Source organism: Corylus avellana, chromosome ca10, assembly GCF_901000735.1.
Source record: "Corylus avellana chromosome ca10, CavTom2PMs-1.0".
Lineage (NCBI taxonomy): Eukaryota > Viridiplantae > Streptophyta > Magnoliopsida > Fagales > Betulaceae > Corylus > Corylus avellana.
Window position 1 is genome coordinate 224,909 of NC_081550.1, and position 27,405 is coordinate 252,313.

The 27,405-nt window shown below is 37.0% G+C and overlaps 5 protein-coding genes across 7 annotated transcripts; 4 read left to right on the top strand and 1 right to left on the bottom strand.

Moving 5' to 3' along the window:
- Positions 1-1,231: 1,231 nt before the first annotated feature.
- On the top strand, positions 1,232-3,091 carry LOC132163441 (WRKY transcription factor 23-like). 3 transcript variants are annotated; one of them, XM_059573736.1, is made up of 3 exons: positions 1,232-1,345; positions 2,393-2,506; positions 2,661-3,091. In XM_059573736.1, exons 1-3 carry the CDS (start codon positions 1,311-1,313, stop codon positions 2,905-2,907), a joined length of 396 nt encoding a protein of 131 aa, XP_059429719.1. In that variant the 5' UTR covers positions 1,232-1,310; the 3' UTR covers positions 2,908-3,091. The 3 variants fall into 3 exon arrangements, with proteins under 3 accessions (XP_059429719.1, XP_059429717.1, XP_059429718.1); XM_059573734.1 differs by lacking the exon at positions 1,232-1,345 and adding an exon at positions 1,370-1,917; XM_059573735.1 differs by lacking the exon at positions 1,232-1,345 and adding an exon at positions 1,370-1,917 and having other exon boundaries at positions 2,664-3,091.
- Positions 3,092-5,579: 2,488 nt separating this feature from the next.
- Positions 5,580-10,664, top strand: LOC132163443 (ruBisCO large subunit-binding protein subunit beta, chloroplastic). Its single transcript, XM_059573737.1, has 15 exons — positions 5,580-6,100; positions 6,969-7,202; positions 7,313-7,438; positions 7,702-7,839; positions 7,956-8,051; positions 8,178-8,420; positions 8,534-8,768; positions 8,919-9,088; positions 9,208-9,285; positions 9,370-9,441; positions 9,542-9,646; positions 9,746-9,838; positions 9,933-10,025; positions 10,214-10,337; positions 10,436-10,664. The coding sequence occupies exons 2-15, from the start codon at positions 6,984-6,986 to the stop codon at positions 10,447-10,449; spliced, it is 1,806 nt and encodes a 601-aa protein (XP_059429720.1). The 5' UTR covers positions 5,580-6,100; positions 6,969-6,983; the 3' UTR covers positions 10,450-10,664.
- Positions 10,665-11,743: 1,079 nt separating this feature from the next.
- LOC132163884 (pumilio homolog 12) lies at positions 11,744-19,696 on the top strand. The gene is made up of 7 exons (XM_059574262.1): positions 11,744-12,038; positions 12,846-14,432; positions 14,572-14,734; positions 17,676-17,839; positions 18,451-18,709; positions 19,323-19,437; positions 19,606-19,696. The coding sequence occupies exons 2-6, from the start codon at positions 12,901-12,903 to the stop codon at positions 19,428-19,430; spliced, it is 2,226 nt and encodes a 741-aa protein (XP_059430245.1). The 5' UTR covers positions 11,744-12,038; positions 12,846-12,900; the 3' UTR covers positions 19,431-19,437; positions 19,606-19,696.
- On the bottom strand, positions 19,606-22,858 carry LOC132163885 (protein MET1, chloroplastic). The gene is made up of 7 exons (XM_059574263.1): positions 22,315-22,858; positions 21,975-22,081; positions 21,699-21,793; positions 21,493-21,569; positions 21,030-21,150; positions 20,555-20,614; positions 19,606-20,470 (listed from the first exon to the last, which is right to left on the bottom strand). Exons 1-7 carry the CDS (start codon positions 22,728-22,730, stop codon positions 20,327-20,329), a joined length of 1,020 nt encoding a protein of 339 aa, XP_059430246.1. The 5' UTR covers positions 22,731-22,858; the 3' UTR covers positions 19,606-20,326.
- Positions 22,859-24,465: 1,607 nt separating this feature from the next.
- Positions 24,466-27,187, top strand: LOC132164580 (receptor-like protein 46). Its single transcript, XM_059575112.1, has one exon. It carries the CDS (start codon positions 24,499-24,501, stop codon positions 26,941-26,943), a length of 2,445 nt encoding a protein of 814 aa, XP_059431095.1. The 5' UTR covers positions 24,466-24,498; the 3' UTR covers positions 26,944-27,187.
- Positions 27,188-27,405: the final 218 nt, after the last annotated feature.

The following is a 27,405-nucleotide window of genomic DNA, read 5'->3' on the forward strand; positions in this document are numbered from 1 at the left end:
AAATCGAGGGGTTTCATAGTCTGAATATACAGCATTCGAACAAAGCTTCGACTAAAACATTTTGTGATCCTCCCGTTCGAATGAAGTTATGAACATAGCTCTCTATAACTCCTTTTGATTTTCCATTTGGTCAGGATGAGACCGGGACAACAACCAAAGTATTGTAAAACTCAACACAAAATCTCGTTCCAATCAACTTGGTCTCTTTCGAACAAGATCTTCAATTTCTTGATTTTTCACTCTTTTAGCTCTGAAATTGCATTGACTAAATTCTAGACCTAAACCTAAACATGTTTTAATATTGTATTTGTTAGCATTGAAAACTTAACTAATAATTTGATCAAAAAAAAAAATCTATAGTCAATAATTCATTTCGAATAGTTTTCCTCTAGAAAAAGACATAAAAAATTGTGAATTCGTGATATGAACCCTTTAGGACCCTTGTTATAAATACTAAAATATACAAAGAAAAAAAAAAAGCGTAGTGGCCATGTTTGGCAAAAGCAAAAAAACAATATTATAACATTCTAATTTTTTTTTTTTTTTATATCACATTAATAATTTTTTATTATTATTCAAATAAAAAAATTACTATACAAAACAAAATTTTAAATTTATTTTTTATAAAAAATTTAAAGCTTTATATCCCACCAATGATTTTTTACTACAGTACAAAAAATATATTATTTAGCATACAAGGCATGGCAACTATAATGCCAAAATAGTACGTAGGACGTGACGTTTGTAGGTAGACGTCACTTTACAGTTGTACAAAGTGGTGGTTTCGAGATCCCGGTTCTCCACCATTTTGCACTTCCATTCCATCGCTAGCATCATATAGTATGTGATTATGTACCCTGGTGTTACAAAGCTTCCATGACACTAGGCAAAAGAGCAACACGTGGTACAATGGGAATGAGACAACTTGGATAACATCCGAGGTTTCATTGGTTGGTTGGTCGTTCCCGTTAGAGTGTGGGAAACTCCATCCGTTTGGTCATAGACTCATATAGAGATCCCATGAAAACGGCTCCTCCTAATACTTAAATAGTTTTTTTTTTTTATTTTTTTTTTATAAGTAAATACTTAAATAGTTAAATAGATAGAAAATCAATTTTCCCGTACGTGTTTGTTTCCATGGAAAAATGCCTAACGCGAGACAAGATAATATTATTATTATAAAAGACACGACACTATTTTCCTCTTTTTCTCTCTCTCTCTCTCTCTCGTACTTTTTTTTAAAAATTTTTTTTTTTCCACAAAAGAATTGAATACTTCTTAGCTCTTTCTGGGTTGCGAGACCGGCTGCCATGAGTGAAGCTTCCCAGAGCAGACAAGTCTCCATGTATGCCCTCCTTCCTAGCTCCTCTTCACACTAGCTTTACCACTCCTAGAAGTTACGAGGAAATTAAAACGAAGGAAAATATTGCTAAAGACTTTGTTATTTTCAAGTAGTTTCCTTTTATTTTCCTGATATCTTCTCGGATATTTCCTCAAATTCACATATAGATTCGCCTCCCTTTAAATACCCACTAAGTGGTATTCTATACAGATCCAAACCATTTTATTTATTTATTTATCTTTGATCATAAAAATTTGGTTGCAGGGTTGCCCTTTTTGTTCTTTAGTTGCTTTCTAACTCCATCTATGCATGTAAATATGTACGGAGGTACTCTAAAATGCACTTGTGATGCAAGTTTGTTTGTCTTTGTCCATGGATCTTGGTTTGTAGGGGGCCTAACTAAGGTCTTTTACTCTTTTTCCCTACTTGATCGACTTTGTGCTTCCCTGCTTGGATCTAATCTGTTCAGGATATATATATATAGTTTTGCAAGGTTTTGTATAGTTTTAAGCTCAGATCCGCCTGTACATGCTCCTCTCCCACCCATACGATATACTAATGGCTTCATTATCAAGGTGCACTTGGGCTTTGCCTTTGGCTTCATTCCTTTTTCCTCTCTTCTTTTTGAAACTACTGATATCATTAATTATCTGCAGCATTTGCTCTATATATATCTTGAAGAATTCCTTTCTCAGTATCTTTATTAATTATCTGGTGTTTGATGCATGTTGAGATTGATCAGGTAATGAGCTGACAAAAGAGATAAGGAATTAGCAGCATCTTTCCTTTTCTTTCTTGTTACCTCTAGCTAGCTAGTTTTTGAACATATATATTAAACCTAATGGCCAAAGAACAAGGAACATATATATAGTTAATTATATCAGGATTAACCCAATACTCATATCATCTCTTGTGTCACATACAAACGTGTATGCATATAATTAAGGTAATTATAATCACCATCATCATGATTTTATGCATGCCACTGTAGGTCATAGGGCTAGAGATCTTAAGTTTATTTAATCCTTTTGAGTCTTGATGTCCTATTAGGGGAATTGAAGAGGAAGACATGGATGGAAGAGGCTTCAGATTGGTGTTGCCTGAAGATGGCTATGAATGGAGAAAATATGGCCAAAAGTTCATAAAAAATATTGGCAAATTCAGGTAGATAAATAGAGGAACATATATCTTTAATTTCTCTCTCTCTCTCTCTCTCTCTCTCTCTCTCTATATATATATATATATATATATTGGATCAATTAATTAATTCTAATGCATGAATATGGATGAAACGACATGAATTTATGTATATGCTCAGAAGTTACTTCAAGTGCCAAAGGAGCAATTGCAGTGCAAAGAAGAGAGCTGAGTGGTCGGCGTCGAAGCCCGGTACTCTTCGAGTAGTGTATGAGGGGGTACATACACACGACTTACCGGCAACAGAATCTGCCTCCTCCGGCCAGTCAGGGACTTCATCTTCAACTGCAAACCAATATGACTTGCTGACACAAGTTTTCGGAGATCGATCATCAACTACTACTTCTCTTCATGATGATCACCCATGACAATTGATCTCCCTTGCCAGTTAAGAACAATTAATGAAGGTATATATTTCTGTTTCCTAATAACATTAATCGTGCAGCTGGAACATGGATATATATTCTTCACTCAGTTTGTATATATATATATATATATTTTATTTCCCTTAAAAAAAGAAGGATCATCATCCTTTTTCCACTACTCATTCAATCATTCATGCAGTGTTCTTCCATTTCATAAAATCATGAGGGCGAGGCTCTATTTTTAAGAGGAGTTAATCATTCTTGTTGTTGCAATTTTTGGTACGAACTAACTGGCGGGCAACGGAGCCTTCAACCCATCAACAAGTAAGGTCGGGATATTTAATTGGAATGAGGTGGATTGTAAAGTTAGAGTTCGAACTAATTAAAATCTATGACACTGATCTTCTATTATTATTCAATATATATGGATGATCAAGATTAACCCACTCTTTTTTTAACAAACTGAGATCACTTAATTAATATTATTCTTGGACCATCCATATAAAAATAACAGGAAATGTGTTCAAATGCATATGTCCAACGTATGGTACCCATTTTGATCACATTAGATTTGTAAGAATTATAATCCTTATTAAGTGGCTTAATTAGAAAATAAAAATTCTTATCCTGGCCTTGCTAGTTAAGTACTTTTAGGTCAAATTTTGATGAACTTTGTGGAGTAGTAGTCACATGCTAAAGCAAATTAATTAGGAGGATCTTGTAGCATTAGGATTAATTCCAACTGCCATGTTTTGCCTGCCTTCCAAGTTCCAAATAACAAGAGTGAAGAAACCTTCTACATATATAATGAACCAGCTGCGGTGATAGTGAAGGCAAGAAATGTACACAAGTACTAATTATCTTAACCCTAGCTTTAGCAATAATAACAAATTTAGAGACTAGAAATAAGAAAATTTACATAGGTTTCTTCACCCAACATTTACATTAAAGACACTTGACAAGAATTTAACTAAAATTTTGGAAAAATGGATAATTAATTAAAGAAAACTTTCATAACCAACAAAGACTATATATATATATATGTTTGTTAAAATTTTTGTTTTTTATTTTATGTTCTTAAAACATAAATATTAACAAAAAAAAAAAAAAACATTTAAAAAGTTGACCCTAATTAAGAAGATAATTTTGAGTAAGATATTATTTTTAATATTTAAAAATTAATTAAATTTCTGTATTATATCTACCCCCCACCAAATACATTAAATTCGATCACATAGAGATGGAGAATGCATAAGTCACAAGTTTCAAAACTCCTACACTAAGAGAGACAAAATGCACTCTCAATTTTTATAAGGGCCTTCTTGATCATCTTCTTCTCTATAGGCCTTTAAAATTATATATATATATATAACAAAACATGTATTTTTAACGTACATTTGTATGCATTTTTTAAAGATGTTTTATCCTTTTAATTATATAAAAGTCATATGACATTATTATTTTTTATTTATTGTTAATCCTTTTTTATCTTTTAAAGTACAGAGAAAAAGATGATAGTATTGATCAAGAAGATAATGGTTTTGACAGCCTCTTTTAATAGGCTGTGAAACCCATAACTCAATCCGGACAAAAATATAGGTGTATGGTTCTTTTATTTATTTATTGAGCTAATTAATAAACAATGAAGAAGCAGCTTCCTAGTATAATTAAATTCATTCCACGTGTTCGTTTTTAGTGGTGGATTGGTTGATCGCGTGGAAACAGGAGCGCCCAATTCTCATACTCTTGTCTTGCTCCCCGAATTCAATTATTGACTTTTGATGTCCTGTGGTTTCTTTCTTTCTTCCGAGCTAAACCCTCCGTACGATAATGACGTGTCACGTCCAGGATTCATAGCATTCTTGTGCCTCAGCCCCCCTTCCTTCACCTTCTTCTTTCTACACCTGGCGCCTGCTTACTGCCTGCTTTTCATAATGTCCGTAGCTTCTCCGACCTTTTAGACTTTAGTGGGTCACCATAATTAAAGTTTTAGAAAAATACACCTATTAATGTATTTTTTTAAAACAAACTGCCAATTGTATTAATATGTTTTATAAGCTACCAAAATAATATGTCCATGTTCTCGGTATTTCTAGCCTTTTGGTGGGTCGTCATAATTAAAGCATTTCACCGCTCTCTTCATGGAAGGGGGCAGTTTGTATAGGTTTGAGGTTAATTTACTCGACATGAGTAAATATGCGAAATGACCTCTAGATGTGCCAACTTTAATGCTCATCAAGTTGTTAAATGGGTTACTTCTCATTTTGTGTTTGAAAGCATTCTCACTTTTTCTCCTTTTCTTAGTTCTATTTGTGTAAAGAGTGGCAAAGACCTGTAGTTTTTCCTTTATTTAAATAGAAAAAAAAAAGAAAGAAAAGAAAGCGAAATGACCATGCCTTGGAGCTGAAGGGATTTATTGTCGTCAAAAAAATATTATATTCCCCTTCATTTTATAAATTTATAAATTTCAAGTAAAGACGTATATTGGGCCTTTTCACCACTAACAAATCAAAAACAAAGGAGAAATCAATTGGGCTGCACGTGGAGAGTACACTGGGCTTGCCTTTATCGCACAATGGCCCACACTGAAGCCCATCACTCTCTGATCCACTGCTAATTTTTCATACAAATTCCACCAAACCCAAAAGAAAGAAAAAGGAGCTTTGAAGTTTTGCTCTCAGATTATCAAACAAACCCGAAGCTCCATCACCTGCAAGAGCAAGACCCACATCTTCATTCTCCAAATCTTCTTCAATTCTTCAAAATCCTCCGCCATTTTCACCGGAAACCTTCTCCATCCTTCTCCTCTTCAGCTGCACCTCTTGTTCAGAGCAAGCGGAAAGATTCTCAACAAGCAGAGTGGCTTTCTTGTGTGTGTGTGCGCTTTTTTTTTTGTTTTACTGACGTGGCATTTCCCAACGCCTAAATCACAAAGGTTCTAGAGGGTTCCGAAGTACGACAAACAGAACGGCACATATTGAGATCAACGGTCTAGATTCACTCGAAGCTTCAGGATTCTTTTATCTAAAGGGACTGTTTTGCCCTTTTTTATATCACACTTTGGGTTCATTCTCAAGAAGTGAAAGCGAGAGATAAGCCTGATATTGTACCTACTACAACACCAGCTACGTTGTCTCGGCGTCTCTTATCCAAAAACCCCTCACTAAACCCTAACGCTCGCCGTCGCCGTTTCCCGGTAAGCATTTCAGATTCCCTTTAGACCCTATCAACCAACCCTTCTTGTTGGTGTTGTTTTTTTGTTGAGATACCAAGAAGTTGCGTATTGCTTTTGGTTTTTGTCTGGCTTCTTATGGATAACATTTTGGTTCAAAATCTCCTTCCCTTGTTCTTTGAGGAGAAAAAACATGTGGGTTTTTGTTGGATTAAGAGTTTAGTGGGAGAAAGGTGATCATGTCCAGGAATTATGTGGGCATGGTTCAATTTCTGGTGGCTTTCATTTCTGTACAGTGTGCTTAAATGAGATCGAATTGCCTGGAGTTATTGTGGTGATTGAGTTTTTTTGCCTGTAAATATCTCGCACTTCATTTTTTTTTTTGAGATAATTGAAAGTGCTGCCTACTTTCTTAATCTCTTCTTGTGTTTTATGTCTCCTTGTCATTTGTGTTTGTCCAGAATGCTTCATTTTCTTAATAAAGATTGAGAATTTCGTGAATATGTATGACTATTTTTAATGGTGAATTAAGTGGAATTGTTCCACTATGACATCGATGAGTACTTGTATTGGAAATTTTGTGCTTTTTCGTTGTTTGATATTCTAGGAGAATTGTAGTCATTCTTTCTATTTTTCCCCTGTGAAATTTGTTAGAGCCCAGCGTATGTTTGTTTTGATGTGGAATGGAAAACTCAATCTTTTATGTTCTAATGACTGCTGAAATCACTTATTCAAACTATTTGATGTCACAAAGTTGTAGAAAAATGAACTTAAGTATGCATCCTCTTGCTAACCTTCCAACTCGAATGATTTGTCGCAGTGCTACCTTTTCTCTCTTAATTATCTGTGTTTTATATTTTTGAGATTACTAAATTGTGGTCACTGTTTTCAGCTTTTCTAGGAGTCGATGGCTTCAACTTTTACAGCCATGTCTTCAGTTGGCTCCTTTGCTGCTCCTAGCTGCCGTGTTATGGATAAGAAATTTTCATCTTCTGCTTCCATTTCTTCATGCTCATTTGTTAGGAGGCAGAATGTGATTTCACGCAGAAATCACTCTCCCAAGATTTGTGCCATGGCAAAGGAATTGCATTTCAACAAGGACGGCTCGGCTATTAAGAAACTGCAAGTGAGTCTCTAGCCAAGACACTGTTGGGTGTTGATTTATTGAGGAGAAGTTTCTACTTTTATTTATTTTTTCTGTTCTAGTTTCTATAATCTATTGCTCGTTTTGTTCAGACTGGTGTGAACAAGCTTGCGGATCTGGTTGGGGTTACTCTTGGTCCAAAGGGCAGGAATGTTGTTCTGGAAAGCAAGTATGGGTCCCCAAAAATAGTTAATGATGGTGTTACTGTGGCAAAAGAGGTATACCATGTATTCGTTGTTATAGTGCCAAGGTTGTCCATTGAACTTCAAAAAGCTTTATTTTCTTACTTTTGGGACATTTAGGTGTTAGATTTCAATTATTGTTGAATCGAAGGATCAACTGAAGTAGATATGTCTTAACGAAATTATGTTGTGAATATTTTTTTATGTTATGCTATTCATCTTTTAACATTTTCTCCCTTGTAATCGCCTAATATCAGCTGGTGTGAAATATTGATGGATTTTGGTTTGTCCCCTCTAAGGTTGAGTTGGAGGACCCAGTTGAGAACATAGGTGCTAAGTTAGTGAGACAAGCAGCTGCCAAGACCAATGATTTGGCTGGTGATGGAACCACAACGTCTGTTGTTCTTGCACAAGGTCTTATTGCTGAGGGTGTCAAGGTTCGTGTTTTAATTCATGCCACTGCATTGTTGGATATCTGTAATCTCTCTTTACTTTAACTGCAAAACTTTTTTCTTTTATTTTTCATCACCACATGAATGATTTAAATTTTCAGGTGGTAGCAGCTGGTGCAAACCCTGTTTTAATTACTCGAGGTATTGAGAAGACCTCAAAAGCTCTAGTGTCTGAGCTTAAGAAAATGTCAAAAGAGGTAATGTTTGTCTAACTCTGTTTTCTGGTTTCAAGTGTTCGTATGGTTGTCCCATCCATCCTTAGTTCTCTTCTTTCTTGGTCCAATCAATTTTCTTTAATAATTTGTGACGGCAATGGACTGCAGGTTGAAGACAGTGAGCTGGCTGATGTGGCAGCAGTTAGTGCTGGAAACAACTATGAAGTTGGAAATATGATAGCTGAAGCCATGAGTAAGGTGGGTCGTAAGGGTGTGGTGACTCTAGAAGAAGGGAAAAGTGCTGAGAACAGCCTCTATGTTGTTGAAGGAATGCAATTTGACCGTGGTTACATCTCACCTTACTTTGTCACCGATAGTGAGAAAATGGCAGTTGAATATGAAAATTGCCAGGTGTGCATTCTGTTAAAAGGATTTACCTGTAATTTCTTTTAACCTGCAAGTATTAACATGGCAATAATATTTGTCAGCGTTGCTAATTGATGCGATTGTGTTTTTTATTGCAGTTGCTTCTTGTTGATAAGAAAATAACAAATGCTAGAGATCTTATCAACATTCTGGAGGAGGCTATTAGAGGTGGATACCCAGTTTTGATAATTGCAGAAGACATTGAACAAGAAGCTCTCGCAACTCTGGTTGTGAACAAGCTTAGAGGAGCTCTGAAGATTGCTGCGCTCAAAGCCCCTGGTTTTGGGGAGCGCAAGAGCCAATACCTCGATGACATTGCCATTCTCACTGGAGGTCAGTTGTTTACATCATGCTCTTTTGGCTTAATCTTTCTCTGGTCTCTTCTTTGCTGGTTGCTTTGTATTAATTTTTAAGTGTTTTGGTGCATTCTTCTGCACTATTATTATTGCACGTTGTTGAGGGATTTCTTCTTCTGGCTTGTAGGAACTGTTATCAGAGATGAGGTGGGGCTTACCTTAGACAAAGTTGGCAAGGAGGTACTCGGTCATGCTTCTAAGGTGGTGCTTACCAAGGATACTACTACGATTGTTGGTGATGGAAGCACACAGGAAGCAGTAAACAAGAGAGTTGCACAGATTAGAAATCTAATTGAGGTATACATCTATCATCCTCTCTCTCTCTCTTTCTCTGATGCACTTGTGCATGTACAACTAGTGAGTGCATGGCTCGTATTGATCATTTTCTGGCTAATTAAAATGATATGCTCATGCAGGCTGCAGAGCAAGACTATGAGAGGGAAAAATTAAATGAAAGGATTGCAAAATTGTCAGGTGGTGTTGCTGTAATACAGGTAAATTACCAATGACTGGTTGTAAAGGTAATTTGCAATTGTAAGTAATAATCTCGTGCCTAATCCATTTCCTGTGAACACAAGGTTGGTGCACAAACTGAGACAGAGCTCAAAGAAAAGAAACTGAGAGTAGAAGATGCTCTCAATGCAACAAAGGTAATTTATATTACGATTAAAAATATACCAGTACAAATAGGTTCAATGTCATAGGTAAGTCCAAAGCAGCATCAAATTTTACAATTTGAATGATTTTCAGGCTGCTGTTGAGGAAGGTATTGTAGTTGGTGGTGGATGCACCTTGCTGAGACTTGCATCAAAGGTTGATGCCATCAAGGACAGCCTTGACAATGATGAAGAGAAGGTAAGCTATTTACTGAAGTTTCAAGTCTTGGGATTTGGAAAATTGTGCAAGTCTCATAAACAGAATGCTTTAGGCTCAAGCTTCTTGGATTAATTGCAGGTTGGAGCAGATATTGTCAAAAGAGCTTTGAGTTACCCTTTGAAATTGATTGCCAAGAATGCTGGTGTTAATGGAAGTGTGGTTAGCGAGAAGGTATATATCATCCTTCTTGTCATTGCGGTGTGTGTTGAGTCGCCTTTACATTGTACTGTAATGTGCTGACTTAAGAAGTTTTGTTTTTCTTCAGGTGCTTTCCAGTGACAACTTTAAATATGGATACAACGCAGCAACTGGGAAATATGAAGATTTAATGGCTGCTGGAATAATTGATCCAACTAAGGTGAGTGACCATATTGAACTTTACAATACAAACATAAGAAGATGGTTTTTACCTGCTTTCGTATGTTTTTCTTTGGGAAGTTTGCTTTAGTTGAAATTTATAGTGAATTTAAGATAGAATGTTTGTTGTATCAGTCTCATTTATTAATGAATGGTGTAACTAAGAGTTGTGCATTCTTGTTGTTTCAGGTGGTGAGGTGTTGCCTTGAGCATGCAGCCTCGGTGGCAAAAACATTCTTGATGTCAGATTGTGTAGTTGTTGAAATCAAGGAGCCCGAAGCAGTGCCTGCTGGAAACCCCATGGACAATTCAGGTCTCTAGTTTGGCTGATTTGAAATTCTAACTCTGCCATTGAAATTCATTCATTCATTCATTCATGCCTTCTGATATTCTTTTTCTTGGTTGCATCAGGATACGGCTACTAAGGTGGACTGCCGAGAAAGGTGGAACCTGTGTGGTGTACCCAAAGAGATGTTAGGTTGATAGGGGCGGACGTTTTGTGTTTTTTTGTTTTTGTTTTTGTAAAATCATTTATGTGCCATAAAAACATAAGATTCTGGTGAGGCTAGCTCTCCGGAATGCGGCATATTTTCCAGGCTTAAAGAGTAATGCAAATTACATTTTCAACGTTTGATTTTCAGCCACCTGACTTTTTGTGTTCTCGTACGCTCGTACGCTAGCTAGCACATGCATTCGAACACGCATTGAGTGCATGGACTACGTGGGTGCTGTGGAAAGTATGCTCGTTTTCATTTAAGAAATAGAATGCCACTGAGGGGTCTTATAAATTCAATGGTTGGTTTTTTTAAAATATATATATATATATATATAGAGAGAGAGAGAGAGAGAGAGAGAGAAGAAGAGAATATAACATTTCTCGGGAAGACGGTATTACATAGACTCGGTCTCTTGTATTCTTTGCATATTTTTTTTTTCAGAGAATAGCCTAGTGATATAAAGGCATATGTTGTCAACTAAAATTATGCTAAAAGAAAAAGTAAAAAGGTAAGAAGAAACGTGCTTGTGTGAACGTGAAATGAGTGATGTAGTTGCTACTTTCAACCCGAAAGACGGGTGGTCTACGGGGTTGACAAAACCAAAGAATAATTAGAATCATTAGGCGGGTGTGGATGTACCAAAGCCAAGTTTGAAACGAAGAGAGGAATATATAAGATATAAAGAATTTTAGTCATTGTTGAGGTAACTACGAATTTAAAATTCTTTATAAAATTAGTAGGTTCATTTCGTTTGAGCTTTCTCTTTCTAATTTAAATATCAATTTCTAGATTATGGTGTAATTCGGTCCACATGGCATATATACCCTCTATTTATGGCGTAGGAGTAGGTGAATCCAAAATAGAAGAAAAATAATAATTAAAACATGCTATATAAGCCAATGTAAAAAATAAAATAGACTAGTATTACTCATGCAAATAAGATGTATTGGGTGGATGAATTATGGTCAGAAGCGTACAAGTAGCTTACCTAAGAAGCTGACCCCCATTTATTAGATTTAGTAGGAGAAAGAAATGTTGAGAAATTGTGAAAAGTAGAGAAAATGAAAGGAAGGAAAAGAGAATGAGGATTTAGGAGAGTGCGTGGGAAATAAATAATTAGGGGGAGGTATTAAAGGCGTGAATATTAAAATAAAATAAAAGCATTATTAAAAGCACTTTACACACAAACGTACCAAGAGAGAGAGAGAGAGAGAGGAAAGAAACCATGGCATACCATAATATCATTCCATGCATGTAATTTGCTAATCTCGCATTGTTTGTTGGCGTGCGTTGTTGTTGTTGTTCGATTGTATTATGCGAAATACCCAAATGCCATCTCTCTCTTCTTCACTCCTTTGAAAACCTCTCCTTCTTCTGCACGCCGCCTCTCTTTTTTCTCTTCCTCTACCACTTCCACTCCATCCGCATTCCCTTCTGCTTTTGGTGCTCTATCTTTTGCGCCCACGCCCAGCCATGGCCTCGTCGTCTTCTCTCTAATGCGGCGTCTTCTGTCACTGGTACGCCTTTTAAGACATGGGTTTGTCTTTGTTTCTGTGTCTCACTTTTTGCCTCTTGCTTTTCTTCCGCATTGCTCCTTCATCGCTTTCGCTGAATTGTTCCATTGGGTTACATATTTTTAAGCTTGTAATTATTTGTGATTGTTGGATTATGGGTTTTAACGATCAGGCTATACTGGGTTTTAGCACAGGTGATGAACTTGTTGAATTTTGATTCTGATTGTGTGGGAAACGCTCGCAGATTTGGATTTTTTTTTTTTTTTTGTGGTATTGGACAAATGTGGAGGAGATGGGTGTTTGAATTAGTCGTAACTCTGATGACGATGATACTGGCTCCAAAGGCTTTTGTGTGCTCTGTTTCTGAGCCGGGGTTTGGCATTGATTGGTTTTCTAGTATTGAAAGTTTTTATTTTTATTTTTTTTCTCAAAAAAAAAAAAACCCTGTTGTGTTGGAAGAATTTGATGACAGGGTATGACTTCATCAGTTGATGAATCAATTCAATATTTTTCTAACTTGGGTATGAAAATTGATAAAATGGCTAAGATAATGGTTTTGATCAGATGTTGGATTTCTTTAGTCCTTGTTGGGAAAATAACCCTGGAATGTTTTCTTATTGCAGAATGTGGGTTGCAAATAATTTGTAAAGATATTGTTTAGGGAAGATGGAAGTTGATAATCCTTTAGTTACTTGATTTAGGTGAAGTTTTTTTAGAATTTTACTCAGCTTCAAAATATGAGTGGTTTTAAGTGATTTTTTTATTCATTGCTCAATTGAAGATTTTTTTTTTGTGCATCTGCTTTGCCAGGTGGAGCCTGCTCTGTTTGGCAGATTGGTTTCTTATATCTATTGTGATTCATAAAATGGAGGAAAGAGGAAGATACATGGAATTTGATGAATTTGAGAGGCTACTAGGTGAGATACCAAATGTTACTTCTGCGAAACCACATTCTGAGGAATCTGGACCAAAGATGGTGTCTTTGGAGGGAAGCGTGTCTCCTAACTGTGTGAATTCATGCAAAGGGCCTATCAGTGAGAAACTTCAAAACTATGGGAATTTGGATGACCAGTCCTTGACATCTGCCTTTGCAGGATTAAACTTTATTGATGGTGTGACAGTGGGAGCTGGTAGTCCTTTGGAAAAGTCTAAATCCTTACCCAATCATACCATTTTATTTGATCGTCAATATCTAAACAGCTTAAAGAAACCAAATTATGTGGAAACACAAATGACAATTGCCTCTTCTTTCAAATCAGCAAAAGATGTACCTTGTGGTTTTGATGAGTTTAGTGGCACAAAAGTTGGTCAGGAAAGTTCAAATTTGTTAAAACTGAATGCTGAAGAAACCAAGAAGCGGCAAGGTGACTATTTTCAACAACTTGAAAATTTCTCCGCTACTGTGCCATTTGCTCCTGCAGTGCAAGGCTTCCAGTTCCTCTCTAATGTGCCGGTCCATGGTGTGCAATTTCCTGCAATGCCTGATCAACAACAATTCTTCTTAGATGCACAATCTTTGTTGCCTTATTTTCATCCAGAACAAATAAACCAGCCTCAGATCGGTTGGAGGAATGTAGAAGATGAACAACATTATAGGATGCATCAGCACTACCAGTACCTGCAGCAACTTCGCAGTCAGGGATGTGAAGCTCAGCATGCTATTCAAGCACATGGAAATCTCACAGCTAGGCTGATGAGTGAGAGCCCGAGGCAACCATATTTTGAGTTGCCAATCTCTCACCAGATTGAAAAATCTAAACAAGAACCAGTTTGGAACAATTATACAAATTATAGGGGTTCAAACCAATCAAATTCTTCTATTTCTTTCACAAATTTTAACGCAATGCAAATTTTGGACAAAGTGACTAAACAAAAGTTTCCTGAAACGTTTTCGACAAGATCACATGGAGTGAACATACTCAAAGATGTGAAGTTTGGCTCTGTTGGTGGAAATGAATCACTAACCCATGTCAGCCAAAATGGGAATTTTCTCTCAAATCATCACCTATGGCATAGCTTTTCTACTCCAAGGGCGGGATGCTTTCAGTTAGATAGTTTGAGATCACGGGGTTTGTCCCATGAAACTACAGATCTTAAAAGTACTGATCTGAAGTATAACTCTGTTGATGAAGTCACTGGAAGAATATATCTCATGGCTAAAGACCAACATGGTTGCCGCTTCTTACAGAAAAAACTTGCTGAGGGCACCCGAAAAGATTTTGAAAAGATTTTTCTTGAGATCGTCGATTACATTGTTGAGCTCATGACAGATTCTTTTGGGAATTACCTAGTACAGAAGCTGCTTGAAATTTGTAATGAGGCTCAGCAGATGCAAATACTTCGAACAATCACAAGAAAATCTGGGGAACTTGTTAGGATTTCCTGCGATATGCATGGGTTGGATTCTCTCTCTCTATGTCTCATTCTCTCTCTCCCTCTCTATCTCTAACATTTGTGTTATTGTGCAATTAGTAGCTACTATTTTCGCTTGATATGTTTTAGTTGTCTGCTGACTTTTTCTTTCTTCCAATCATAGGACTAGGGCTGTTCAGAAGGTCATTGAAACCCTTAAGACTCCAGAGCAGTTCTCCATGGTTCTTTCCGCACTAAAGCCTGGTATTGTGACTTTAATAAAAAACGCGAATGGCAACCATGTTGCACAATGCTGCTTGCAGTGTCTAACGCCTGAATACAGCAAGGTAAGGACTATATGCCTTGTCCAAGTAAGTTTTTCAATTATTCTTTTGCATTAGCATATATACTTTTCTGAAAAAGATGTTTACTGTGTTTGTGTGAAATTGCAAACAAGCTTACCTGTTTGGTATACCAGGACATCTAGGGCTTGCATCCTCAAGTTGAAAGTGATCAAAGAGTAGGATGGAGATCTTTCTCTAAGCAAGATTTTATGCACGCATAACAAAATTAAGTTAAATGTAGCATAGCTTGATCCAAGTTCTAGGTTTATATGGCTATCTAGACTCTTTTTTTTTTGTAGATTTAATTTGTACCTCAAAGTAGCCACCTTTATATCTTTTAGCTTAACTTTCATCAAGTGGAAGAGACAATGAAGTTGTGATATATGATTGGTCATATATCACATCAATTATTTTTTCCCAAAGAATTTTATTAGGAACACTTTTAACAAATGAATTTCGAAAGTTCAAATTTTGTAAAGATGAATAAAAAGGCTTATATAAAAAAGACACTATAAATATTTCAAGATAAGCTAGACTCAATCAAAAACTTGCATTTGTCACAAATTCATACCAATCCACAGAATTATTTGAATTTTGATGTATTATATATGTCCAAATCCATTCCTTGTTGATTGAAAGGAATTCTGTCTGTACCTTGTTTATGATACTTAGGGTTGAAAGGTGCTAGGATTTATCTGGTCTCTTTTTTGGAATCCTACTGTTGACTAGCCTTTGTGTTTGGGGTGCGTTGCAGCTTTGGACCTGTGCAGGTTTGTTGTTGTCATGTTAGTCTACTATTGACTGGCCTTTGTTTTTTATCAGTAATTTTTTGTCCCTAAGGGAAAGGGGAATGGGTGATTCGAACTAGGGACTTCCGCTTTACGAGGCGCAGTCCCTCGTCGATTGAGCTACCCCTTAGGGACACAAATAATTCATGTTACGTTTGGTAAGTGTTTTGAAAAGTATTTTGGGGTTTTTATGTTCAAAAAAAGTGTTTTTGGCTATTGAGGTTGAAAACTTATTTGGCAAATTATTCGAAAAGTGTTTTTGGAAATTGAAAAAGCGAAAAATATTTGGATGTAATAGTGACAAAACATTGTTGACATATGGGTCCAATATGATACAAGAGCCCTATATGCCTTACCATATTTTGACATTACATCCCTCCTATAGAATTTGAAATGATTGGTAAAAATGTAGAAAAGAATATTGAAAAAATGATTAAAAAAATGATTGGGTGAGAGCCTAGTCATCGTGGTCGGGTCATGCCTAGCTAACACCGCAGTTAGTTATGACCTAACCATAGTGGCTAGGTAACCCAGCCACTGCAGCTGAGCATGGTCCAGCGATAGTGGGTTGGTAACCCAGCTACAGCGGCTGAGCGTGGCTAGGAGAGAGTCCATCCACCGTGGGTGGGTCATGCCCAACTAAGGTGGCTTGGTAACCCAACCGCCGCAGTTGGGCGTAGTTGGGTGAGTGCCTGTTGGAACAATACATGTATGATACATCAAAGGAGAAAACAATCAAGAAAGATTGACATGTTCCAAGTTGAAGGCAGATTTTTTTTTCTTTCTTAAAATGGTATGGCAAAGGATGGAATAGAATAGGAAAACTTTCCTGGCATGTGAATCAACAGAAGAGATGGCCCTTTGCAGCTGATTTGAATGATGATCAGATACATAAAATATGGTGCACTATTTTTTATTTCTTTTTTTCCTTTTGATTTCCTTGATATATATGACGTTATCTGACGTTAGATTTTAACTTCATGATGGATGAGTGCTGCTATATGTCTTGGTAAAAAGCTATGCTATCAAATGATTTCTTGCTGCATATCTAGGTTTGAAAATCCTCCACAGGAAAAGTTCTATACAATCCTGAATTAAATGGCTATGCTGTCTTTATTTCAAGATTCTTTTTTGGGTTCTCTAATCCTAGAAGACGTTATCTGACGTTAGATTTGAACTTCATGATGGATGAGTGCTGCTATATGTCTTGGTAAAAAGGTATGCTATCAAATGATTTCTTGCTGCATATCTAGGTTTGAAAATCCTCCACAGGAAAAGTTCTATACAATCCTGAATTAAATGGCTATGCTGTCTTTATTTCAAGATTCTTTTTTGGGTTCTCTAATCCTAGAATCCTTGTAAGGTTACTGATGAAAGTCATGGCCATCAATCACCACCCATTTGCTAACCTGATTCTTTTAGACAATCCTCACCTCAACATTGTCTCTGAAATATTTCTTTGGCTTCCAACATAGTTTATATTGGGCATCTCAATTGCTGCCAAGAAAGTGTCTGTATTTGGACAAGTTGACAAACCAAAAGCATAAAGTATCTGATGTAAAATTTTCCCAGTGTACTTGATGCCACACATACACTATTGGAGAAGACTTCTCACACATTTCTCAGAGGGGAAAACACTTCTTAGGGAAGAGTCTTTAAAAACTCCGTGCTTGAATTCTTTACCAAGTATTTATATTTTCAGGTTGTGTTTTGAAAACTGAAAAAGTGTTCTAAAAAACATACTCAATTTCTTTGGAATTGTATTCAGATGGAGAATATTTGGTCAGGAAATATACCCCCATCTCTGGCTAGTCTTGAAACTCATTTAGCACGTCTCCTCCTGTAATTCATCTCTGGAGCATACTTTGGCCTTGATTTGTTACTTGTTGTGTCACTTTATATCGTGAAAGATGGCTGAAATATCTGGCACATCTCAGTGGCTTCTTTAGTGTTTTATGCTTTGTTGTCCAGTACCAATAATTTTTAGCCTATGGGTAATTGCTTTTATTTTAATAAATTGTGCCTTAAATAGGGTATGTTTGAGTCACTACAATATGATGGCATTTCTACTGTTATAAATCTTATAGCATATTTAATTTAGCAATTAAAGGTAATTTTTGGCATTAAATGAAACAGTAGTAACATTTTTTATGTAGTTCCTTACTGAAGCTGCAACTACTAATTGTGTTGAACTTGCAACGGACCGCCATGGCTGTTGTGTGCTTCAAAAATGCCTTGGCCATTGTGAGGGTGAGCAAAGACGCCGTTTAATATGCGAGATTACATCAAATTCTCTAATCCTCTCCCAAGATCCATTCGGGTACTTTGTTTTTATTTAATCATGCTATCTTCTGTCTTTCACATGTGACAAGAACTGGATAATGGTTGCTCATGATTTATAAAGTAAAGATATGGCCTTGTACAGAGCAGGATGGGTAGGACAATATTGTGTATTTATAATCTCTCTCTCTCTCTCTCTCTCTCTCTCTCTCTCACACACACACACACACACACATATATCTGATTATAAATACATACATATAATATATGCTTGTGAGATATACTTTTATTTAAATAAATTTGGCAACAAGCAAATATGCCATTGACTTGATTTTTTAGAAACTATGGTACTCTTGAATTTACCAGTAAGAGGAATTGGCACTTACATATACACGCCATGTGTGTATCATACTTGAGAACCAGTGCTTGGGATCTGAGGGCTCAGTTGCAAATGGGTCACTAGCTCTATTTCCTGTTTAAGAAACACAATACTGAACGTCTATTGTGCTGCATCATTATTTTGATTTTGAAATTTCAGTGGGACTGTTAAAACAGGTATCAATTGGTGTTTTACTGAGACTTTAATCTTCTTTATGTGTGTGTCTGAATGTACAATGTTGAGCTTCAGAATCTAAAATTTCAGTTCTACAGGAATTATGTTGTGCAACTTGTGTTTGAGCTTCGGCTTCCATGGGCAACAGCAGATATTCTTGACCGATTGGAGGGTCACTACGCGGACTTGTCCATGCAGAAATTTAGCAGTCATGTGGTTGAGAAATGTCTCAAGTATGCAGGTGATGAACACCGCACTCGTCTTATCCAAGAGCTTATTGAGAATCCTCGGCTAGATCAAATTATGCAAGACCCTTATGGAAATTATGTTATCCAAGCAGCATTAAGTCAGTCAAAGGTTAGTAAATGCATTGTTGTGAACCATCTTTTGTTTTAAGGAAAAACTCCCATCTGAGCATATTATGCTCTACACACATCTTCTCTTTAGGTGTTGTACCATATTCTATCTGGAATTTCCTTTATAGACTTAAATTTGGTTTCCATTTTTATTATTATTTACCTTGCAAACCCATGTTTAGCAAGTTTTTAAGCACAATTATCATTTTATGATGTGGTCGCCGGAGATTGAAAGCAGGAATTAAAGCTTTAAAATTAGGGGATTATGATTGTTTGGTTTTGTTAAGCTACAAATGTATAATAAAGCTCAGCATATAACCTCATTGTTGTGATTGCTATGGTTTGAGAAGCACTCTTTTTCTACTATTAAATACTTTTTCTTCAACAAAGGTTTGTTGTGATTCAAAAATAAAAGGATCATTGAGTTTCCAGCATTATGTGGCCATATGATCTTCTAGAAGTTTATGTTAGGAACAATAACCTGATATTTGAGTAAAGAACTCCAAGATTAACATTAAGAAAAATGAGACCATAATTGCCGTGATGTGACTAGATTTTTTTTTTTTTTTTTTTTTTTCGCTAGTTTAATATTTTTATTATAACTTGTTGCACAGGGAGCTTTTCATACTGCATTGTTGGCTGCCATAAAATGTCATGATCCTGTGCTTCAGACAAGCCCATATGGGAAGAAAGTTCTCTCTAGCAGCGGTTTGAAGAAATAAGTTTTGGGTATGATCACAAATTTTATTTGTCCTAGACATGGCGTTTGAGCTTTCTTGGTTTTGTTTTTTTGTTTTTTGTTTTTTGTTTTTTTTTTTTCCTTCTATTTTTGTTGGATCAGTCTAATGTGTGTGTGTGTGTGTGTTTTTATTTATTTTTTATTTTTTTCACATATAGGTTTAATTGTTCAAGAAGATCCTGTATATTATGTAATAAGCAAGTGAGGTAAAGCAAGCTGGGCTTTACGGATTTTGAATTTCAGAATTTGAAGGGCAGAACTGGAAAGAAACAGGTCATTGACGCCTTTAACAACTCATCTGAACAAATGGAAGATGATTTTCTTTTTTCATTTTTGTTTTTGTTGTCCTTTGGATTTAGTGCAAATCTTGGTGGTATCATATTGTAGGTAGGCAACCTTTCTTTTGCATTGCATAGAAATAAAAGGAAAGTGAATCTGTAGAGTTCTTTTAGTTTATGAGGGAATTGTACTATTGAATGGATTTTTTGCTACAACTCAAGCCTTAATGGGTGGAGGAAGCCTTATTACTATGTTTGAGTTTTTTTGGACAGTTTTCTTTCAAATTGGGTGGTAGAGGGAATTTCCTTCGCATTGAATGTATATAAATGAATATCCATAAAAATTTATATAAACAAATTTCCTTCACATTGAATTTCATTCGGATTGGGAGAAAATTTATATAACCAAGTATCCATAGAAAGAAAAAAAATCACATTGAATTTCCTTCTGTAGTCACCCAAAACTAGTTATATGAACAAATTCACGTATGAGAATTTGATGATTGAAATATGGCTAGGCCAACCCCTGCATTGGCTTTGTCATTAACTCGCATGCCATTGAGAGAGCTTGGTTTCCTTTTCTTTGAACTCATTCAAGGCTCTATTTCTTGTCGAATATGCCAAATAAAGACTTAATTGCATTGATGGCATTTTCATTGATAAATGACTCATCAAACCTTTTCAAAAGAGAGTCGAATTCCTCGGATGTTCTTATATTGGCTAGGTCTGGATCTGTTCGGATTCTCTGTTCCACAGTAGCAAAAATTTCAGACAGCTTGCAGATTGTACTGTTTAAGTAACATGTACTTCTATATCATTGGTTCATTACCTTAAAGTCTTCAAATCCTGATTGCAAGGCATCTTCAAGAGCAGAGAGCCCAGCCTTTATCTGTTTTAAAAAGTATAGATCATATATATATATATATAATGACTAGCTCCTTGCAACTAAGTGTGAGTGACAGTAAACAAGGTATCCTTCATCAAATGCCATAATATATTCAAGAAGTAGCATAATCAATCCTCATGAGATGAGATGAGATGTTCTTCCTAGTCAGGCACTTGAGCTAGAATAGAGACAGCTTACTGAGAAAAAGCTACCCAACTCTAGATGAGGCAAAAAAGTCAGATTGGGAATTTTCGTTTAGCCAGTTTTTATGTGGGTTCAGAAAGTCATGAGAACTAGCCTGCTAGGTCAAAATTTGCAAAGTCTAATTGATTTGAACACCACTGAGAACAATTGAACAAATGAGCAGAAGGAAACGCCTTACTAATCATTGTTCTATTCCTGCAAACAAGAGCAATACCTGATTAAGCTTGGAATAACAACAAGCGACATTGTAACTTGCGACTGAAGCTTCAGCTAGCTCTGGTTTTGATCCCAATACAGACTCAAACCTTTCTAGTGCTTCCTCATATTTGGCATTCCTTTACCATTAACAAAGAATATTAACATCATGGAAAAAAGAAAGAAACAAAGAAAAAGTAAATGAGTTGAAGAAAAGAGTAAAAGAAAATAGAGAATATTAGGCTAATGGATTTTCACTTTACCAGCAGAGGGAAAAATCAGTATATTCTTTATGTGAAAGAGAGAATAACAAGGTCAAAAAGCTAAAAATCTGTATATTCTAGTCCACATAAGGCTATTATAGGGCTCAAAGTCATGAAAAGTGAAATCCTTGAGATAAATTTTCAGGGTCACCAGCTTAGAGATCCACCAACAAAGCAAAACAAGCTTAGGAAAGATAAAGCAGGATGAGCAAGTCTTACTTGTAAAGTTGCAGTCCTTCACGAAGGTCCTTTGCCCTGAGCTCTTTCTGTTCCTTTTTTCTCAAGGAATTTTGCATCTGAAATATTTATGTTTTAATAAAAAGGGAAAACTATTCTCACTAATTGAGGAAGCAAAAGGGCCCAAGTGTTCTAGCATGCAATTTGAGCTTGATATTAATTGCCATTTTGAGAAAGGATGTACATACTTGGATTTCCCTCACTCTGTTACTAATTACACCAGAGTTTCTCTCAGCTCTGATAATCTCCTTTTCTGTTAATTCACCTCTGTCCTCTTGCTTCCCTGACAAACATTTAATTCACAGCAGCCTCAGATCAGGATGCAAAATTCATGAGGTCATTGAAACTATGCTCTATGGGGATGTGTTTTAGAAAGAATTTTCAGATTAAGTTTAACAATTTTGACATTAACATGAGCCTGGCTCTTGTTGTTGTTATAATATGAGAATGGGAAACGAACTAACCATATCTCTTCTGCATTTTGATGAGCAATGGGCCGACTCTTTGGCGAATGGTGTACATTGTCCTTCCATATTCAGCAGCAGGCCATATTTCTGTCCCAAACACCGCACTGCATTCATCTACAACTCCTTAGTAACATTTCAACCATGTCTTGTTGACAATCCAACAAAAATCACAGAATTTACATCTTAGATTCTGGAAAATTGAATGATGCAGATAAACCCATAAAAAAAATATGAATCTGCTGAGAATCCCAATTAGTATATTCTATCCTTGATAATATGAACAAATTTTAGTCACAAAAATAGAAGGGAAATATAAAGAAGAAAGACGAAAGAAAACCTGGTGGCAAGTACTTTATCCCCAACAGTGAACACCCCAGAGTTGTCAGCCGATCCACCCGATGCAATCGCATCTATGTAAGTCCCACCATCTCGGCCCTTGGCGAATTTCAGGCCATATGGCTGCACCAGCTCCACCTCATACTCTTCATACTGTTCTTCGTCTCCCTCTCCCCCTTCGCTTCCACTCTCCGATTTCGATGTCGGGGACTCAGTTTCCGATGCTTTTACGATCAAAATCAACGGTTTGAGCAAATGGGTATGTGAGAAACCGGTTGAAGTGCTCAGAAACGAGTGGTTCTTGAATGAGGAATGGTTGGTTTGGCAAAACGCAGCGGGGATTCGCCTGGTTTTGGTAGTTCTTGGCAATGGCGGTGAAGAGTAGAGAGAAGGATGACTACTTGGAGCTAAAGACATGGTTGGTCTGTTTACTCCTCAGTTTAACTTTGGCTTGGTTGAGTTTTCAGAGCTCACAGCAGAGGTGAAGAAGCTGTTGGAACCTTGCCATTTGGTCTCGCACAAAGAGGTTTGGATTACAGGTACTTTCACCAGTGGCTCTCGAAGGCCGTTGTGTTCTGTTCGATGATGTCTTGCCACGTGTCACTTAGGGTTGCTTTTGCATATTGTTTCTTTTTTTCACTTGTAGGCATTTCAACTTGACCTTCCAATATACCATGCAATTTTTTTTTTTTTGGATCGTTAGTAATTCATGAGAGAGTTTTTACGAGGCATACTTATTCTAGCAAGTTTTAGGGAATCTACCAACATGTTAGAGATATATGAATTTTATAGAACTCTCTTATATTTTCTATTCAAATTGCTAATTGATTAGAATTTGAGTCCATATTGAAATGACTTTTTCTTGAAAACTCGACAGCAACGTAAGCCAATAGTTTCAAATTGAGTAATGTTATTCGTACTTGTGTTTTACACATTTTCTCTTGTGTGCTCAGGTGGCACTGTCACGTAAGAAAAAAAAAATCTACACGTCCTTTCCTGATTGGCACCACGCGGAGGTGGTTGAGACCATTGAACCACCTTTATGGCTCCCAAGTGATCCAACTATCCTAAAGAGTTTGGATGGAATGACGACCACCCATGTGAGGCTAGGCAATTTGTTTTGTGCTAATGTGGCACTACCAGTCTACCACAACGTCTCATGCTCAAATTGTTTTGAGCATGAGACGTTGAGTCTATGATTGGAACATCCGTTTATAAATTAAATTCTTTGTATCAGGCTTTTGCTTCATTCCAAAATATTTCTTCTCTTTCCTTTAATCTAACGGCGAACCAAACACGGTATAAAATCCACTACAACGTAAACCATGATTCCATGAATAGTGCATGGCTGAGTGGGAGGCCTTTCAAAGAAAAAGAAAATAAATCAAAGTCAAAATTTGAGTAAACTCATAGAGAAAAAATTTGGTGGTTTCCAGCCTAATTCCTTCACCACCGTTTTTCAAAAGGCTACTACTACACTGTACACATGGACTTCAAGTCTTCAAGCGACAAAAAATATGAGTAAATTCAATCCATGGAAATGACAGAGACACGGCAATGTCCACTCCAGCATCTTTCCTTGACTTCAATACAGCATGATGAACGGTAGTGCAGCATGTGATCGAACCCCTTTTTATCGCACTCATCTCAACAAAGGAAGTGATCAAGAACAAAGACAATGGCCAAAATGAGACTACTACTAGTACTACTTGGCCTTCTCATCTTCTTTACTCCTTCCCACTGTTGTCCTGAAGATCAGAAACAAGCCCTTCTCCAGTTTAAAGCTTCTCTCATCAAAGCAGCCAATGGTTCCTCTACAGAAAGCCAGTTGGTTGATTCCATGAATAGTGCATGGCTGAGTGGGAGGCCTTTCAATGAAAAAGAAAATAAATCAAAGTCAAAATTTGAGTAAACTCATAGAGAAAAAATTTGGTGGTTTCCAGCCTAATTCCTTCACCACCGTTTTTCAAAAGGCTACTACTACACTGTACACATGGACTTCAAGTCTTCAAGCGACAAAAAATTTGAGTAAATTCAATCCATGGAAATGACAGAGACACGGCAATGTCCACTCCAGCATCTTTCCTTGACTTCAATACAGCATGATGAACAGTAGTGCAGCATGTGATCGAACCCCTTTTTATCGCACTCATCTCAACAAAGGAAGTGATCAAGAACAAAGACAATGGCCAAAATGAGACTACTACTAGTACTACTTGGCCTTCTCATCTTCTTTACCCCTTCCCTCTGTTGTCCTGAAGATCATAAACAAGCCCTTCTCCAGTTTAAAGCTTCTCTCATCAAAGCAGCCAATGGTTCCTCTGTAGAAAGCCAGTTGTTTGATTTAGAATCATGGAATTCTACTTCAGATTGTTGCCATTGGGATAGGGTCATTTGCAGTTCTCACTTCGATTCAAGGAATGTCATTGCTCTATATCTTGACTCCCTTTTTGCCATGCAATTTCTGGAGCCAATAGTTGTGATTTCCATCATCTTGACACCGCTCTTCCGCATTTCAAGCTTGATGCTGCTTGACATTTCATCGAATCAAATACAAGGAGAATTGCCAGGCAGCGGATTTGCCAATCTGAGCAAATTGGTGTATCTTGACATGAAACTGAATGGCTTCAGCGGCTCCATTCCCTCTCAACTTTTTCACTTGAGGCATCTTCAATATGTTGATATGAGTAGTAATTCATTCCATGGTGTTCTAAGTGAGGAAGTGGGCTCTCTTCAAAACTTGAGAGTATTGAAGTTGGATGAAAACTTTCTTGGTGGAAACATCCCTAAGGAGATGGGGAACATAACAAAGTTGCAGAAATTGTTTCTTCGCAGCAACAAGTTCTCTGGTGGGATTCCACCTTCATTTCTCCACTTGAAGGAGTTGGAAGAATTGGACTTAAGAGACAATTTATTGTCAATGGAGATTCCTCTTCATATCGGCAATCTATCCAACATGACCAGTTTGGCCTTGAGCAACAACAGGCTGACAGGTAGAATCCCATCATCCATTCAGAAATTGGCAAAGTTGGAAACAATTCAACTGGAAAACAACTTGCTCACTGGAGAAATTCCGTCCTGGTTGTTCAATATTAAGAGCCTGAAGAGTCTTGTTCTTGGAGGTTCGAATAATCTGACCTGGAATAATAATGATGCAAAGATAGTGCCAAAGTGTATGCTCTCTCAATTGTCTATGAAGTCTTGTGGTCTTGCAGGAGAAATCCCAGACTGGATTTCTACACAGAAGACACTTGAATTTCTGGACTTGAGTGAGAACCAGCTAGAAGGAGTGTTCCCACAATGGCTTGCCGAAATGGAGGTAGGAAGCATAATCCTGTCAGATAACAGTCTTACAGGTTCTCTCCCGCCTCGTCTCTTCTCTCCAAGTCTAGCAGTCCTTTCCCTGTCCCGGAACAAATTTTCTGGAGAATTGCCAGCCAACATTGGTAATGCCAATGAACTCATGATTCTTATGCTGGCTGGAAATAATTTTTCAGGGAAGGTTCATGAATCTATCTCCATGATATATCGCCTCCTAATACTGGACTTGTCCAGCAACAGATTTTCTGGCAACAGTTTACCAGATTTGAGCTCCAATGTATTGCTCGGTTACATCGATTTTTCTTCAAATGAATTGTCAGGTGAAATTCCATCAAAATTCTCCCAAGAAACCAGACTTCTTGCATTGGGAAAAAATAAGTTTTCTGGAAGCTTGCCCAGAAACCTGACTAATATGATTCAGCTTCAACACCTAGATATTCATGACAACAACATCACAGGGGAATTGCCAGAGTTCATGAGCCAAATCTCCACCCTTCAAATCCTAAATTTGAGAAACAATTCCCTCCAAGGTTCAATCCCTGACAGTATTTCCAATCTAAGTAGCCTCCAAATTCTTGATCTCTCGAGCAACTACCTTGTTGGAGAAATCCCTGCAAAGTTTGGAAATCTTGTTGGCATGATCGAAACTCCCAACACATTGTCTTCAAGCCCTGACATTTTCAACAATATCCCAAATGGGTTAAATGATCTGATAGTGAATTGGAAGAGGTCGAAACAAGCTCTCCCAGGGCACAGCCTGGAGCTCTATTCTTTGTTAGACTTGTCAGTGAACCAACTTTCTGGTGCAATTCCAGCTTCATTAGGTACTTTGAAGGGCCTCAAGCTGCTTAACATCTCACACAACAATCTCTCCGGGAAGATACCAGCAAGTTTTGGTGATTTAGAGAGTGTAGAGAGTTTGGACTTGTCATACAACAAACTATCAGGCTCCATTCCTCGATCACTAGCAAAGCTGCAACAACTTACTATTTTGGATGTAAGTAACAACAAGCTCAAAGGTAAGATTCCAGTTGGTGGCCAGATGGACACAATGAATGATCCAAACGATTTTGCCAACAACAGCGGCTTGTGTGGAATGCAAATTTGGGTGCCATGTTGGGAAGATCAGCTGTCACCGGCAGAGCCACCAGAGGATGAGAGTAAAGATGCATGGTTCTCGTGGGAAGGAGTGGGTATTGGATACTCAGTTGGCTTGTTTATAGCAGTGGGAATCATATATTTAACTGGGTATTTTCACCCAGCACCACCTTCAAATCTCCGCCGCCAACAAAGAAGGCAAAGGGTTTAAGTTTCAGGCCTCTTACAAGTTATGCAGCCTATGGTAAAATATCTATGTCCCAGGATCATCAAGGCTTCAAGCAAACAACAGTAACAAGTAGCCATTCATAAGTATCAAGAAGTCATCTCTGTTATGGAAGTGTAGAATAAAGTGAGAGGATCATCAAGGCTTCAAGTAAACAATGGCATGTAGCCATTCATAAGTATCAACAAGTAATCTCTGTTATGGAAATGTAGAATAAAGTGAGAGGACAACTAAGAAGAAATGTAAGATATTACAATCATATATAAAATATACTTAAATGGTGTTCCTAGTTGCACTTTTTTTCTTTTTCTTTTTTGGTTCTTTATTTTTCATACAAGAAATTTTTTTCTTCATAAGAGCTTATAAAAATAGAAGAATGAAAAACTAGTTCCTCATCTCCAAGAATATTACATTTTAGAAGAATGGGTTTGAGCTGAAATAGCAGGA

Coding starts and splice junctions, on each gene's coding strand:
- LOC132163884 (XM_059574262.1), top strand. CDS start 12,901: ATGGAGGAAAGAGGAAGATACATGGAATTTGATGAATTTGAGAGGCTA. Junction 14,433..14,571: donor ATTTCCTGCGATATGCATGG/GTTGGATTCTCT, acceptor TTCCAATCATAG/GACTAGGGCTGTTCAGAAGG. Junction 18,710..19,322: donor CAGCATTAAGTCAGTCAAAG/GTTAGTAAATGC, acceptor CTTGTTGCACAG/GGAGCTTTTCATACTGCATT.
- LOC132164580 (XM_059575112.1), top strand. CDS start 24,499: ATGGCCAAAATGAGACTACTACTAGTACTACTTGGCCTTCTCATCTTC.
- LOC132163885 (XM_059574263.1), bottom strand. CDS start 22,730: ATGTCTTTAGCTCCAAGTAGTCATCCTTCTCTCTACTCTTCACCGCCA. Junction 21,570..21,698: donor ACAGAGTGAGGGAAATCCAA/GTATGTACATCC, acceptor TAAATATTTCAG/ATGCAAAATTCCTTGAGAAA. Junction 21,151..21,492: donor GAAGGACTGCAACTTTACAA/GTAAGACTTGCT, acceptor TTAATGGTAAAG/GAATGCCAAATATGAGGAAG.
- LOC132163443 (XM_059573737.1), top strand. CDS start 6,984: ATGGCTTCAACTTTTACAGCCATGTCTTCAGTTGGCTCCTTTGCTGCT. Junction 9,839..9,932: donor GAAGTGTGGTTAGCGAGAAG/GTATATATCATC, acceptor GTTTTTCTTCAG/GTGCTTTCCAGTGACAACTT. Junction 10,026..10,213: donor GAATAATTGATCCAACTAAG/GTGAGTGACCAT, acceptor TTGTTGTTTCAG/GTGGTGAGGTGTTGCCTTGA.
- LOC132163441 (XM_059573734.1), top strand. CDS start 1,871: ATGCTCCTCTCCCACCCATACGATATACTAATGGCTTCATTATCAAG. Junction 1,918..2,392: donor CTAATGGCTTCATTATCAAG/GTGCACTTGGGC, acceptor ATGTCCTATTAG/GGGAATTGAAGAGGAAGACA. Junction 2,507..2,660: donor AAAAATATTGGCAAATTCAG/GTAGATAAATAG, acceptor GTATATGCTCAG/AAGTTACTTCAAGTGCCAAA.